The following is a 16,345-nucleotide window of genomic DNA, read 5'->3' on the forward strand; positions in this document are numbered from 1 at the left end:
GGCCTTTGTTCTCCAGATATCGGGTTATCTGGACACTCCCAAGTCTGGGTCTGCTTAGTAAACATTATTAATTTGTGCCCCTAACCATAAACATCTAGAGGCTAGGAATGCCCACCTTTCTGAGAATGCAGGCTAGCAAGTCTCAGCCTCAAATTCCTAGTCCTCACTCGAAATGGAGTTGCTCTGGTTCAAACACCTCTGACATCATCAGGGTTGGTTTCTTCTGATGTCTCTCCCCTTGGCTTGTAGATGACCATCTTTTCTTTGTGTCTTCACATGGTCATCTCTCCGTGTCTGTCTGTGTCCCAATCTCCTCTTCTTATAAAGACATGGTCAGATTAAATTAGGGTCACTCTAAAGACCTCATTTAACTTAATTACCTCCTGAAAGACCTTATCTCCAAATACAGTTACATTGGGAAGTACTGAGGATTAGGACTTTAACATATGTAAAAGGAACTTAGATTGCACTGAGACATTTATGTTCTTTCTTCCTGCTATTTCCATTCTCTTTGTCCTGTAGGTAGGTTTTTGGGTCATTGGTTCTTTTTGTTTGTTATTTGTTTCCTTATTTCTTAAGTCTTATGACTTAAAAATCTGTCTGGTAAGCAGTTTCTCAGCAATGATTCAAATTTATTGATATTTTTGGTAATGTTATTGATTTAAAAATATTTTAGATCCTTCTAAACCCAAGAAAAAAGGATGTTCTAAAACAAAACTGAAACTCTCTACCCTTCAACTTCCTGCTGCTTTTCCGTACTGACACTCTGACACACCCACAGAAAGTCAGAGCACCGGGAGAACAGAAAACTTCACAATTTCATGCCTTAGTTTTTTAAAAAAAGGATCATTACAATCCTATGTCACCTAGCCATCAGAAGAGGAATGAGATAGCAAAAGTTCAAATGACTGTTTCAAGCTTGATGAAGTTTTCAGGAAAATCCTGGTAAGTAAACTGAATCATTAAACCTTTATTTGTTATGCCTTTGAGGGGACAGCTATTTTTTTTAAAACTTCAGCTTGTTGTACTGGCCCGAGCATAGAAAGTCAACACCAAGACAAAAGTATGCCAAATTGCAGGGTCTTTATTGCCAGCGGCCACGGAGGACTCGCGTCTCTCCAACCCGTGGCCCCGAAAGGAGGGTGTCAAGACCTTTTATACCCGTAAAACCACCTCAGGAGTCAGGGTGAGGGGCAGGGGTGGGGGCGAGGGGCTTCAGACGTTCTGAGGGCTAGTGGATTCTGTAAATCACCTCCTGGGCGGAGATGAGGGTGAGGGGCTCCAGACATTCCAGTGGATTCCTGGGCGAAGATGAGGGTGAAGGGCTCCGGACTCTCCGAGGGCCAGGGGACTTTCTGACATTCTGATTGTTACTTAAGTGGTTCACAAAAGTCAAGATTAGCATTTGTTTACACATTGTCTGGGTAGGGTGGAAATTACAGTCCTTAATTACTTATTCACATTTGGGTTATAGAGAGCAGTTTCAACAGAAAGCTGAGGTATGGTTGAGGTATGCAGTTTTATGGGGCTTTTACCATGTCACAAGCTGTACTTTTTAAATAAATATATTTTTGTACATAAACCATTACTTATAAAACTACTAAAGTAATTAGAAACATCAATGGATTAAATACATGTCAGTATATTTAACTGATAATAACTTTATAAGTCCTCTTCTAAAAAGAAACATACCATTAAGTGTAATTAGGATGGAGAGAGTGTTTCTGATTGTGACAGGCAGGCTTTGCAAAACAGAATGGAGTAATGATGCAAACAGGTCAGGAATTTAAGCACAGAAGACTCTAAAGGAACCTGTGATCTTGTAAAATTACGCAAAATTCTTTCTTCATAATGTAAGATGTTATCAAAAGCTTTACATTTCATCAAAAGTAATACTCTGCAGAGGCTAAATACTCTTCTATTAAAGCATTTCATCTACATACATTTTATACGGCAACCTGGTTGAAAACAAACAAACAAAAAATGCAAAGTGCTCTTCAGGAAAACGAAACTGACTTCCTTGTGTGGCCTCCCTTTGCCAGACTATGGGAGGAGGGTGTGGGTGGCTCTCCTGGGCTACAGCCAGGATTCTGAAGTGTTTTTCCCCTACTTCATTTCTAAGAATCCTGCAGAGCTCCCCAGGGCATGGATATCTGAGGTGTTGCTGAGGGCCTCTCAAAGACGGGGTGGGCACCTGTGCTTGCCCCTGAGAGTTTGCTGATTTGGTACCTCTTGCTGAACAGCAAAGAGAGAAAACTGGAGTGCTGAGGATGGCAACCTGCAGCCCCTTTGTCAGTAATCAATGTAGCTAAAAAAATCTGTGTTTACAATTGTTTCAAAACAGGACACTGAGGGCCTCTAAAAAGGCAAGTGTTATATCAAGGCAGTCACAAAATTTGTCCACACTAATCATGATAATTTTGATTGTTACTTAGTTCCAACAGCATATATCCAGATAGTCTTAAATTGCACTGGCTAAAATGAAATAAAAAATCTGGACTCTCTTTTTTCCATCTTTAGGATTTCAAGAGAGAGTGGCTGGTTAAATTACTGAAAGAGGACTCTGGCTTAAAGAAGGTATTGCATCTCACCTGAGTGGATTGTCAGTGGAAAGCGGTAAGCCCCTTACCAGAAGATCAGCTTCCCAGCAGAGGCTGCAGGTGAAAACAGCAGAGGTCTTAAGACACTGGGGACTTGGAGTCAAAAGGGACCTCCTCCAGGGAATAATGCTTTGTGAGAAATGGCCTCATTCAGCCACTGTGAGTGACACAGCAGAAAGCTGGCAAGGTGTATTATGAAAGTAGGGTACCTACAAAAACTGCAGGAGAAAACATATTTATTAATTTTCTTTTCCTTTTGAAAAAAGCTTCCTTTTCATTCTTTGTGACCAGATGATAGAAGCTGGAGTGTTTTGGCCTAAGGGTAGCTCAGTAAAGAGATTTCCCCAGATTTGTATCTGGGCTTCCAGCCAAGTGAAGTAATTACCCTAAAAAGGTGAGGAAGTCCTTTGACTCACAGACATTGCTAGCTTGAGGGCTTTCAAATGTTCATTACTTTTACCTACTCTAAGGAAATATGTTATTCATTTAACAGATTTTTGTTAAGAATCTATTTTGTGCTTGGCAATGCAGGATAATGAAGAAAATGTAAAAAAATTTGTCCTCATTAGAATGCATAGAATAATGGGTGGGACAGAAAATAAATGAAGTAAGTAGGTTAAAATATATAAAATATTTGCTTGTTTTAAGTCCTAAGTAGATAAAAAATAAAGCCAGAAGAGAGAGAGGAAGTGTTGGGAGGTAGTATAAAGTTTTCAGTAGGCTGGCCAAACAGTGCCTGGCTGAGAAGGTGACATTTGACAAAAGATCTCAAGAAAGTGAGTGAGCCCTGCTGGTATCCAAGGACATTCCAGGAAGAGAATGCAAGTGTAGTGGCTGCAAACAGGGACAGGGGCCTCCTGCAGGAAACAATGAGGAGGTCAGGCGACTGGGCCAGATTTGGGAGGGAAAAATAAAAGACGTAATATCAGAGGCTTAACAGGGTACCAGATTGTGTGAGGCCTTGTCAGATGGAAAGCTACAAGCAGGGGTGGACACAACATTGGCATGATGTTATTTACATTTTAACAGGGTCACTCTGGCTGCCTTTTCTGGGAGGTCCCTGAAGGGATCAATAACAGCAAGAGGGAACCTGGTGAGGGAGCTATTCCCATAATCCAGGAGAGAGATGAGGATGGCTTGGACCAGGTGGCAGTGGTGACAGGTGGTCAAATTCTGGGCATATTTTGAAGATATAGCCCATAGGATTGGCTCTACATTGAACGTGGAATGCTGGAACAGAGATAAAGTATACCTGCCACATATTTTTGGAGGTTTATTTATTTTCTTAGAAGGATTTAAGTATACAAAGAGATACTACCTAGGAGGAGGGGATTCTTTTCACTATTCTTTCTGGTTTTCTGTATGTTTGAACAGTTTCATAGTAGAAAGTTAGAAGGAGAATCTGTTCCATAAACATTTCCTAAGCAGAAATCTGGTCTACTGCATTTTAATTGGTTGTGATATCATTGTTTTATGCAATACGTTCTCAGCAAGTATATCCTATGGCAAACTGAACAAGGAACAGGTCTGTTCTACCTCCAGCTCTGCTTCCTCATAGCTGCTTTCCGGAATGTGACTCTTGCAAATTCTCAAAAAGGGGAGCTAATCTAAGGGATCCACATCAAACAGCCTCGTGAAGACTTATTTCATGTTTCTAATATAAAGATAGAAGTTTTCAGAAAAGTCCTAGTAAGTTTCTAATCATTAAAGTCTCCTTTAGTCAACTCTGTTTAAAGGCTATCTTTAAAAATTAATTCTAAAAAGTAAAGCAAAACTTTGAAAATGAATATATTTGCAAGTGTGCATAAGCTGTTTCTTATGAGACCATTTTAAAAGGAATAAGAAATATCACTGCTTTTATATAAGTATCACTAGATGTAACTTGTGTTGACTGCAGAATTTTTAAAAAAGAAATCTTCCAGGAAGCATGGCAAGGGTGCAGCATATTTCTAGAGTTGGAAGGTTCTGGGAGTGAGGCTAGAAAACCTGGGTAAAGTGTAGACCAGAAGATCAGGAATCCAAGCATATAAAACCGTGTAGAAAATTATAGCTGTGTGCAGCTATGCCATCCTCTGTCCTATAAATTACATTTAATTAAAGATCAAAGCCCTCCAAGGTTTAGCCTTCATTTTATGAAAGATTTTTGTTCACAACTAGCTTGTATAGAAACTGGGTAAAAATACCTAACTTGAACATGCACTTCAAGAAAATGAAACTAACTTTAACTTTGTGGTTTCAGTTACACAGAGCGTTACAGCAGGGGTGGGCCTGCTGGTCTGCTGCTGGAATTCTCAGCATCCTTTCCTAGAGGCACAGAAAGTGAATGAGTGAGCCCAGTGAGGTGAGTGACCCCAGTGAGGCCCAGCCTCCTAAAAAAGAGGGTGAGCACCAGAGCTTGCCAAGACCAGGCCAGTTTGATTCTTCCTACTTAGTCTCTACAGAGAGAAAAATAATAGTCCTTAGGCAGTAGATCCTGAAATTTAGTGTCTGCAGGGAATTCATTCCAGGACCTGTGCAGATGCCAAACCCCACGCATACTCAAGTCCCTAATATAAAATGGCAAAGTATTTGCCTATAACCTATACACATCCTTTCGTGTACTTTGAGTCATCTCTAGATTACTTATAATACCTAGTACAGTGTAATATTACACAGTTGTTATATGGTATTGTTTAGAGAATAGTGACAACGAAAACAAGTCTGTACATGTTCAGTACAGATGCAATTTTTTTCCAAGTATTTTCAATCTGAAGTTGGTTGAATCCACGGATGTGGTATCCACTGATAGGGAGCGCCCAGTGTACAAATAAAGAGAACTCTGGGTTTCAAAATGATCTCAGAACAGAATGGAGATAAGTGCAGGTCTTCTCCCCAGCTCCAACCAGAGCAGCTACACCCATGTTAAATACAGCAGTTTCATGTACATTTCTTTTGGAAAAGCAGGACAAAAACAAGCAACAACTAAGACAACACTAGTTCTGGTCTGATTGTCCTATATTATAAGTGGGAAAACAGGCTCACTGAGAGGAGACAAAATTAATCATGACATCATGTTTCTGATCACAACTTCCCCCGCTTTATACACACCATGTAGCTTCTTGCTGAACATGAATGTTATGTTTAAAACTATGCCAACAGCCTAGGATGTAATGTTGAAGTCACAGAAAGAGCCAAAAAGTTATGTCAAAGCATTGTTAAAACCTTATTGCCCAAATCATTGTCACCTGAATTAAATAACAGCTCCAACTAAATATAGATTATAAATCATATAAGATGCTTATAATTGACAGATGGCAAAATTAACATGAAAATAATATTAAATATATAATAGCTTCAAGTTGTTACATCTCTTCTGAGCTACCATCATAAGGGTGAGAAATGGTGGAATTCTTGCTAAAAAATATTTTGACCTTTTTTTTTTTAAATGAAGTCTTCTTCTCGTCCCCCAGGCTAGAGGGCAGTGGCATGATCTCGGCTCACTGCAACCTCCACCTGCTGGGTTCAAACCATTCTTTTGCCTCAGCCTCCCAAGGAGCTGGGATTAGAAGCACCTGTTACCATGCCCAGCTAATTTTTGCATTTTTAGTAGAGACAAGGTTTCACCTTGAACTCCTGACCTCAGGTGATCTACCCGCCTCAGCCTCCCAAAGTGCTGGGATTATAGGCATGAGCCACCTCACTCAGCCAATATTTTGATGTTATGTGTTATCATACTAACATGTGATGTAGTAACACAAGAAAAGTGAAGAAAGCAGGTCGGTGGGTAGATGTGGTTTCAGAAGTTTGGAGAAACTGTCTTCAGATTGCTTCAGTTCTGATGGCTTAAACAGGAAGCAAGGTAATCATGGTGAGGAGGTGTCGTAGGTTTGATGAGAGAGGAGAGACAGTGAAATGATCATTTAGGAGAATAAGAGTCACTAAAGCAGAGAAATAGACCATGGTAGCTGAGAGCATTAAGGCGAGATCAGTTAGGGTATAGAGTGCCATTGTCCAGCCATGTTCCAATCAGGGTGTGGAGGACCATTGTCCAGCCATGTTCCAGTCAAGGTGTGAAGGGTCATCATCCAGCACGCTCCAGTCAGGGTATGGAGGACCATTGTCCGGCCACGCTCTGAGAAGCTGTTGGGGACTGAGTGGTGGATATAAATAGCATTGTAGTTTAACTACATGAGTTGTACCACAGAGGAGAACATAAGTGATGATGATGAATATTCAGAACAATATTAAGCCAGTAAAAGAGGGAAAGTGAAACACGAATGAAGTGAGGAAAAGTGAGACAGTAGTAGAATCCATGGATCAAAGGTGTTGGCATTAAAGAAATATTTAGTAGTGTTTGAGCACTAAAGGCAGTGAGCCTGAGGGGCAGGAAATAGTGGGGACAGGAAAGTGTTTGAAACAGAGAAGACAGAGGGCTTACAGTTCTCAGTAACTGCATTTGTTGGCTAGGGCTGCCATAATAAAGTAGCCAAGAGTCACTTCAACAACAGAAATGTATTATCTCAGAATCCTGGAGACTAGAAGTCCAAGATCAAGGTGTTGGCAGGGTGGGTTCCTTCTGAGGGCTACAAGGGAGAACTTCTTCCATGCCTTTCGCAGTAGCATGCTGGCAATCTCTGGTGATTCTTGGCTTGTGGAAACATCACACTGATCTCTGCGTTTGTCTTCACACTGTTCTCCCTGTGTGTGAGCAAGCCTCTGTGCCCACGTGTCCCCTTTCTACAAAACCATCATTCATATTGGATTAGGGTCCACTCTAATAATTTCACATCTACTAATTACATCTACAACAATCCTGTCTCCAAATAAAGTCACATTCTGAGGTTAGGAATTCAGAGCATGAATTTTGGGGTGATAGAATTCAACCCATAATAGTAATGATAATGTCAAGGATGTGACCATGGGAATAGAAATGGGTTGATATCAAGATAAAAGTCGATTGAGGCCAATGTATTGGAAGGATAAATGACGTATCTATTGAGCTAGCAATAATTAGAACAGAAATAGTATCTGAGGACATGAGTGTTGTTTTCCCTTCAGCTTCCCACATTTTAATACAAAATATTAAAATGACTAAAAATGTATAAAAAGTAAGTATTCAGCAAATTTTCAAAGTATGAAATATCTTAAGAGTAAGGTTTAAAATACTATGGTAGTTATCTCATATGTAATGACTTCAAAAAGGTTTTTATTAGAAATACGTTTATTAATTACTGCTTATACTATTGGTTTTACGTAACGCTTGTAAACAGGTGAGGCAGGGCCCCTGCCTCGGTCTTACCTGAGATGACACTTAGGGCCTCTTCAGGGGAGACGGGAAGATCAGGGATGACCCTACCAGGCTCCCAGGCTCCCTCTGCCCAGAGTACTCCATGGGAGGCCCAGTGAGCGACCTGGCTCTGGGTGCAGGAGTAGGAACTACCTGTGGCTGGAACAGCACCTTGTTATACCCCTTGGACCCCCTAGAGGAGCCTTTGGCAGGCCCACCAAAAGGTGGAGCAATAGGTAGACTGACAGGTAAACCATTTCTTACTCCCTAATCTGTCACCCAGGCTTTCTCCCTCACTTGCCTCCCACATGACTCCAGCAGTTCCTTTAACTTCACCTGCCCAATGTTCTCACTCTCTTCCCTCTCACATATCTCAGGCCTAGACCCCTTCTTGTGTCTAACAAAAAGCACTACCACACTTTGTCAGCATAAACTTTTTTGAGTATGTGTGTATGTGTGACTTATTTTATTTTTTATCTTCTTTAATGGATGATAAGTATCATGAAAGAACTTCACATCTGTTTTAATTATCACTGTTTTTCATCAGCATGATGCCTGGTACATAATAGGTACTCATTAAATATGTGCTGAATGAATGAACAGATGACGCTATTTAAGATAAATAACACTTACCTCTAGTTACAATATATGGGCTAATTCTTGTGGGACCCCTAAGACCTACAAGTGACTTCTGTATACACTACAGAGGAACAGAAGCGATCATCTAAAATATATTTATAGCATTCATTGTGCCAGTTGCTGATAGTTCTGCTAATTGGCTCAGGACTAGTTGTGACCCACAGACTGAAACCAGAGTAAGAGAATTCAAGGCACTAAGACAACCTGAAACAGTTTAATCAAGGCAAGTGGAAGCTGCTATACTCAGTGGTTGCATGCCTATAGACGGGGTAAATCATTCTGGTGCAAATATGGTATTCGCACCGTAAGTGGGTAGTTCAAGTTTTCTCTGTGGCCAATCACAGGGCTGCAAGCTGAAGCCCCAGTTTAGCTTATTCTTTATGCATAACTTCAAGGTGAACTTTTCCAAGAAGCTCCAAGCACAGATGTTTAAAATTTGCAGTTTGGCTAGACTTTGTGATTGGATGTGCATTAATTTTTTTTTTTAACTTATAGCATTCATTAGGTTTAAGGAACTTAAAAATTACAAATCATTTAAAACAGCGGTCCCCAATCTTTCTGGAACTAGGACGGTTTCATGGAAGACAACTTTTCCTCAGGGTAGTGGGGAATGGTTTTGGGTTGATTCAAGGGCATTACATTTTGTGTGTGCTTTATTTCTGTTATTACTACATTATAAAGTATAATGAAATTATTATGCAACTCCCTATAATGTAGACTAGTAGGAGCCCTGAGCTTGTTTTCCTGCAACTAGATGGTCCCATCTAGGGTGATGGGACATGGTGACTGATCATCAGGAATTAGATTCTGATAAGAAGTGTGCAGCCTAGATCCCTCAAATGCACAGTTCACAACAGGGTTTGCACTCCTATGAGAAACTAATGCCGCCACTGATCTGACAGGATGTGGTGCTCAGGCAGTAATGCAAGCTATGGGGAGTGACTGTAAATACAGATGAAGGAAGCTTTGCCAGCTCACCCACCATTCACCTCCTGCTGTGCAGCCCAGTTTCTAATAGGCTAGGGACTGGTACTGGTCCATGTCATGGGGTTTGGGGACCCCTGGTTTAAAATGCTTGTATTTTCTCCCTTTATAGTTTATTCTAGTGTTTTTGTTTTATTTGATCCTTCATATTTTTTGTCTGTCCTTAAAAGATTCTCACTTTCTGGTTTTTCTGCTTACTTAGACCAATTAATTTATTTATCTTTTAAATTCTGATTCAGTTGGTCTAAGTGGGGCCTGAGAATTTACATTTCTAGACAGCTTCTAAGTGATGATGCTGGTCTGGTGACCACATGTTGGGAACCACTGCTGTTGGTCTTGTCTGCACAATATATTCAGCAAGGCAGACTTTTAAACTAATGCCTGAAAACACCACCCTCACTTCCTCAACAACTAACACAGTCTCAGATGTGGAACGCCAAGTGATTCTAATGTATAACCGAGGTTGAGAACCCCCGTTCTAGGAGTCGAAAATAGGCAGCTCTTGCCATTCATCAGAGAACATAATTGTAGGATCACCTTTATTAGTCTCATATCAATAATTTAGGTGAAAAAGTCTATAACAAAATTAAAAACTTATACTATTTTTAGTTTCAGCAGGCCCAGCTTGAACTACAGTTAGTCTCTTTGGGTGCCTTCTGAGAGCACAAGAATTAGCCAACCAAATCAATTATCTTGACATTTTGCTGCCAGCTTCCCCCACCCCTAGCCTTGTGGCCTAACAGCTTGAGTTCCAAAAGAAAACAGATGATTATTTAATCAACTGCTTTGTTACTATGCAACAAAGATAGCCATCTGTGGATCCCTGTTCCTCAACTCACCTCTACCTATTCAGTTTCATTATTTTAAAGTTTGTTTGCAGTGTTCCTGTATGCTATGGGAACCAATTTCTATGTTACTTATGATTCTGGTTTTAAGTTACAAAAACCCAACTTTCACCACGTTAAGCTAAAAGGGAGAATTATCATAAGGATAAAAGTTGTTTCACCTAGTTAGCAGCTACAGCTTATTTCATAATTACAATTAGAGTCATCTAAAAAAGCAAGGATATGAATTAGGAGGGTAAAACAGCTAAAGTAAGTATCAAGCAGTTTTGAGAGTCAGCCCTGAGCAATATTATACATATCTATATATATATATATACATATGTATCTTCTGTATGAGAATGTATACATAATTGACTATATGATTTCAATAATAAAGTATAATTCTAAAATACTTATTATATTACTTTTTCTAAGGAAGAAGTTGAAGCTTTGATATGAGTAAACAAGTAACTCGACCTGAAATGATTAAAGACTGGACCAAAGAGCATGTGAAAAAGTGGGTAACTGAAGACCTTAAGATTGATGAGAAATATGGGCAAATTCTGCTCAATGAAGAAGTGACAGGATTAGTCCTGCAGGAATTAACTGAGAAGGACCTTATAGAGATGGGGCTACCACGGGGTCCAGCACTTCTGATAAAACGTTCATATAACAAATTGAATAATACATCCGCTGAAAGTGACAATCCTGATCCTGGACAATTAAATCATTCAAAATCTTCCAAAACAGAACACCATAAAAAGCCAAAACAGACCAAAAAGAAAGAAAAAAATTCAATGTCATCCAATATTGATTATGATCCCAGAGAGGTCAGAGATATCAAAGAAGAAGAATCAATTCTTATGAAAGAAAATGTGTTAGATGAAGTAGTAAATGCCAAAGACAAGAAAACGGATAAGCTAAAACCTGAACAATTGACTTGCATGCCATATCCTTTTGATCAGTTCCATGACAGCCAACGCTACATAGAACATTATACCCTACAACCTGAAACAGGACCACTCAATCTCATTGACCCAATACATGAGTTCAAAGCTCTCACCGACACAGAAAGAGCCACAGAAGAGGACATTAAGATGAAATTTAGCAACGAAGTCTTCCGATTTGCATCAGCTTGTATGAATTCACGCACCAATGGCACCATCCATTTTGGAGTCAAGGACAAACCCCACGGAGAAATTGTTGGTGTGAATATCACCAGTAAGGATGCCTTCATTGACCACTTCAATCTAATGATCAAAAAGTATTTTGAAGAAAGTGAGATCAATGAAGCCAAGAAGTGTATTCGGGAGCCAAGGTTTGTGGAAGTCCTTCTGCAGAACAATACACCATCTGACAGGTTTGTCATTGAAGTCGATATTAGTCCAAAACACTCTGTATGTAAAGATAAGTATTTCTACATTCAGATGCAAAGTTGTACAGATAAAATATGGAAACAAAACCAAAATCCTTCACTGTTTGTAAGAGAAGGGGCTAGCTCTAGGGATATCCTGGCCAATCCCAACAAACGGGATGTAGATTTCAAAGCATTTTTACAAAATTTAGAGTCACTGGTAGCATCTAGGAAAGAGGCTGAAGAAGAGTACAGAATGAAGGCAATGAAGAAGGAGAGTGAAGGACTAAAGCTGATTAAACTTCTCATAGGAAACCGAGACTCACTAGATAATTCATACTATGACTGGTACATTCTCGTAACAAATAAATGCCATCCAAACCAAATCAAGCACTTAGATTTTTTAAAGGAAATTAAATGGTTTGCTGTGTTGGAGTTTGATCCTGAATCTCGGATCAAGGGAGTGGTCAAAGCTTACAAAGAAAGCCGAGTAGCAAACCTTCACTTTCCAAATCAGTATGAAGACAAGACAACGAGCATGAGGGAGAAGATTTCTGCTCTCAATCTTTACCAGCAGCCCAGCTGGATTTTCTGCAATGGCAGATCAGATTTGAAAAGCGAGGCATATAAACCTCTAGAACCACATTTATGGCAGAGAGAAAGAGCTTCAGAAGTCAGGAAACTGATTTTGTTTCTCACAGATGAAAATATAATGACAAGAGGAAAATTTTTGGTAGTGTTTCTATTACTCTCTACAGTGGAAAGCCCAGTAGATCCACTCATTGAAACTTTCTGGGCTTTCTATCAAGCTCTCAAAGGAATGGAAAATATGTTGTGTATCTCTGTAAGCTCACATATTTACCAACGATGGAAGGATCTACTACAAACAAGAATGAATATAGAAGATGAATTAACAAACCACAGTATTTCCACTTTAAATATAGAATTGGTAAATAGCACTATCCTTAAACTAAAATCGGTGACTCAGTCATCAAGAAGGTTTTTGCCCGCCCGTGGATCTTCTTCAGTTATCCTAGAGAAAAAGAAAGAGGATGTCTTGACTGCACTGGAAATCCTCTGTGAAAATGAGTGTAGAGACACAGACATCGAGAAAGACGAATCTAAATTCCTGGAGTTTAGGAAATCTAAAGAAGAACACTTTTATCGAGGTGGCAAAGTATCATGGTGGAACTTCTATTTTTCTTCTGAAAACTATTCTTCAGATTTTGTGAAAAGGGACAGTTATGAAAAGCTTAAAGAGTTAATACAATGCCTGGCAGAGTCTCCTAAACCAGTATTTGCAAAAATCATTAATCTTTATCATCATCCAGGCTGTGGGGGTACCACACTGGCTATGCATGTTCTCTGGGACTTAAAGAAAAAGTTCAGATGTGCTGTGTTAAAAAACAAAACAACTGATTTTGTAGAAATTGGAGAGCAAGTGACCAATCTGGTCACCTATAAGGCAAAGAGCCATCAGGATTATATTCCTGTGCTCCTCCTTGTGGATGATTTTGAAGAACAAGAAAATGTCTACATTCTACAAAATGTGATCCATTCCATTTTAGCAGAAAAGGATTTGCGATATGAAAATACATTGGTAATTATTTTAAACTGCATGAGATCCCAGAATCCAGATGAAAGTGCAAAATCAGCAGACAGTATTGCACTAAATTACCAACTTTCTTCCAAGGAACAAAGAGCTTTTGGGGCCAAACTGAAGGAAATTGAAAAGCAGCACAAGAATTGTGAAAACTTTTATTCCTTCATGATCATGAAAAGCAATTTTGATAAAACATATATAGAAAATGTAGTCAGGAATATCCTAAAAGGACAGGATGTTGACAGCAAGGAAGTACAACTCATTTCCTTCCTAGCTTTACTCAACTCTTATGTTACTGATTCTACAATCTCAGTTTCACAGTGTGAAATATTTTTGGGAATCATATACACTAGTACACCCTGGGAACCTGAAAGCCTGGAAGACAAGATGGGAACTTATTCTACACTTCTAATAAAAACAGAAGTATCAGAATATGGGAGATACACAGGTGTGCGTATCATTCACCCTCTGATTGCCGTGTACTGTCTAAAAGAACTGGAAAGAAGCTATCACTTGGATAAATGTCAAATTGCATTGAAGGTATTAGAAGAGAATTTATTCTATGATTCTGGAATAGGAAGAGAAAAATTTCAACATGATGTTCAAACTCTTCTGGTTACAAGACAGCGCAGGGAGTATGGAGATGAGACAGACACTTTGTTTTCCCCGCTAATTGAAGCTTTACAGAACAAAGACATTGAAACGGTCTTGAGTGCAGGAAGTAGACGATTCCCACAAAATGCATTCATTTGTCAAGCCTTAGCAAGACATTTCTACATTAAAGAGAAGGACTTTAACACTGCTCTGGACTGGGCACATCAGGCCAAAATGAAAGCACCTGAAAATTCCTATATTTCAGATACACTTGGTCAAGTATACAAAAGTGAAATCAAATGGTGGTTGGATGAGAACAAAAACTGTAGGAACATTGCTGTTAACCACCTAACACATCTCCTAGAAGCTGCTGAAAAAGCCTCAAGAGCTTTCAAAGAATCCCAAAGGCAAACTGATAGTAAAAACTGTGAAACTGAGACCTGGTCACCACAGAAGTCCCAGAGAAGATATGGCATGTATAATACCGCTTGTTTCTTGGGTGAAATAGAAGTTGGTCTTTACACTATCCAGATTCTTCAGCTCACTCCCTTTTTCCACAAAGAAAATGAAGTATCCCAAAACCACATGGTACAATTTTTATCAGGAAGGTGGACCATTCCTCCTGATCCCAAAAATGAATATTATTTGGCTCTTAGCAAGTTCACATCTCACCTAAAACATTTGCAATCAGATCTGAAACGGTGCTTTGACTTTTTTATTGATTATATGGTTCTTCTGAAAATGAGATATGCCCAAAAAGAAATTGTGGACGTCATGTTAAGCAAGAAAGTCAGTCGTTGTTTCAGGAAATACACAGAACTTTTCTGCCATTTGGATTCAGATCCATTACAAAATAAAGGGAGTCAATTACTCCAGGAGGAGAATTGCAGGAAAAACCTAGAAGCTCGGAGAGCAGATAGGTTTGCTGGACTCTTAGAATATCTTAATCCAAAATACAAAGATGCTGCAACCATCATGGAAATTATAGTGAATGAATATGCCTTCCTACTGCGTCAAAACTCAAAAAAAAGCATGACAAATGAGAAACAAAATTCTATTTTGGCCAACATTATCCTCAGTTGTCTAAAGCCCAACTCCAAGTCCATTCAACCACTTAACATGCTAAAAAAACAACTCCGAGAGGTCTTGCAATTTGTAGGACTAAGTCATCAGTATCCAAACCCTTATTTCTTGGCCTGCCTCCTGTTCTGGCCAGAAAATCAAGAGCTAGATCAGGATTCCAAACTAATAGAAAAGTATGTTTCATCCTTAAATAGATCCTTCAGGGGACAGTACAAGCGCATGTGCAGGTCCAAGCAGGCAAGCACGCTTTTCTATCTGGGCAAAAGGAAGGGTCTCAACAGTATTGTTCACAAGGCCGAAATAGAGCTGTACTTTGATAAGGTACACAATACAAATTCCCTCTGGCAGAGTGGGGATGTGTGGAAAAAAAAAGAAGTCAAAGACCTCCTGCGTCGTCTAACTGGTCAGGCTGAAGGCAAGCTAATCTCTATAGAATATGGAACAGAGGAAAAAATTAAAATACCAGTAATATCTGTTTATTCAGGTCCACTCAGAAGTGGTGGGAACATAGAAAGAGTATCTTTCTACCTAGGATTTTCCATTGAAGGCCCTCTGGCATATGATATACAAGTAATTTAAGAAGATACATCACCTGTAGTTCAAATATGTTTATTTATATCTTTATGATTTTTTTCCTCTCTCTATTCTCATGGCACTTTGATGACATTATTGGCTTACCTCTAATCACAGATTTTGCTTTTGCCTCCCTGAATGAATTATTAGCCTTTTTAAGATATGAAATGGGCCTACATGCAAAACTTGGCATACAGGAGAGTCAATTATTTAATGTTTTAAATATGCATTTTTGGGCTCAAATAATTAATATGTTTCTCAAATAATTAATAATTAATATGTTATCCACTAGTCACATTATAACTGATTATAGATCAATAAAATCTGTGTTAAATTCAATTGCTTTTATATGTTTTCTGAATTATTTCTTCACTGTGACAGCGAAGATTTAAATAAGATGAATGTAAAAGAGAAAGCTTATTGAACTCAAACCCACAGATCCACACCAGAGTTTCACTTAACTTGGTATCAATAAAAACTTATGTGGAAGGTAAATATGTTGTTCCTCATCCTCCACATAACCCCCTGCCAACTCTCTCTCTCTCTCACACACACACACACACACACACACACACACACACACACACACTCACTCCTTGTACCGCTTGCCGTTCTCCCAACTCATTGCTTCAGCAGAGAGAAGAGTTCAAAAACAATCATAAACTTGAACTCTCTCCATTCTCTTGTTCCCATTCACAGATGAATGTCTTCCTTTAGCCATTCTTGTCGCCTGTCAGCACAGCCTTATCTCCACCTGTTCCTTAGATCTCATCTCCCCTGGCTTTTTTTTTTTTTTTTTTTTTGCCACTCATTACCCTCTTTGTT

General features: G+C 39.2%; 1 protein-coding gene across 4 annotated transcripts; it reads left to right on the forward strand.

The window, feature by feature from the left end:
• Positions 1-2,525: 2,525 nt before the first annotated feature.
• Positions 2,526-15,859, forward strand: SAMD9L (sterile alpha motif domain containing 9 like). Of its 4 annotated transcripts, none has more exons than XM_012450809.3 (3): positions 2,526-2,616; positions 4,840-4,941; positions 10,749-15,859. In XM_012450809.3, exon 3 carries the CDS (start codon positions 10,769-10,771, stop codon positions 15,524-15,526), a length of 4,758 nt encoding a protein of 1,585 aa, XP_012306232.2. In that variant the 5' UTR covers positions 2,526-2,616; positions 4,840-4,941; positions 10,749-10,768; the 3' UTR covers positions 15,527-15,859. The 4 variants fall into 4 exon arrangements, with proteins under 4 accessions (XP_012306232.2, XP_012306233.2, XP_012306234.2 ...); XM_012450810.3 differs by having other exon boundaries at positions 10,753-15,859; XM_012450811.3 differs by lacking the exon at positions 4,840-4,941.
• The last annotated feature ends 486 nt before the right edge of the window (positions 15,860-16,345 follow it).

This window comes from Aotus nancymaae, unplaced genomic scaffold (assembly GCF_030222135.1).
Source record: "Aotus nancymaae isolate 86718 unplaced genomic scaffold, 86718_ANA_hifiasm-v0.15.2.pri h1tg000025l, whole genome shotgun sequence".
Classification (NCBI taxonomy): Eukaryota; Metazoa; Chordata; class Mammalia; order Primates; family Aotidae; genus Aotus; species Aotus nancymaae.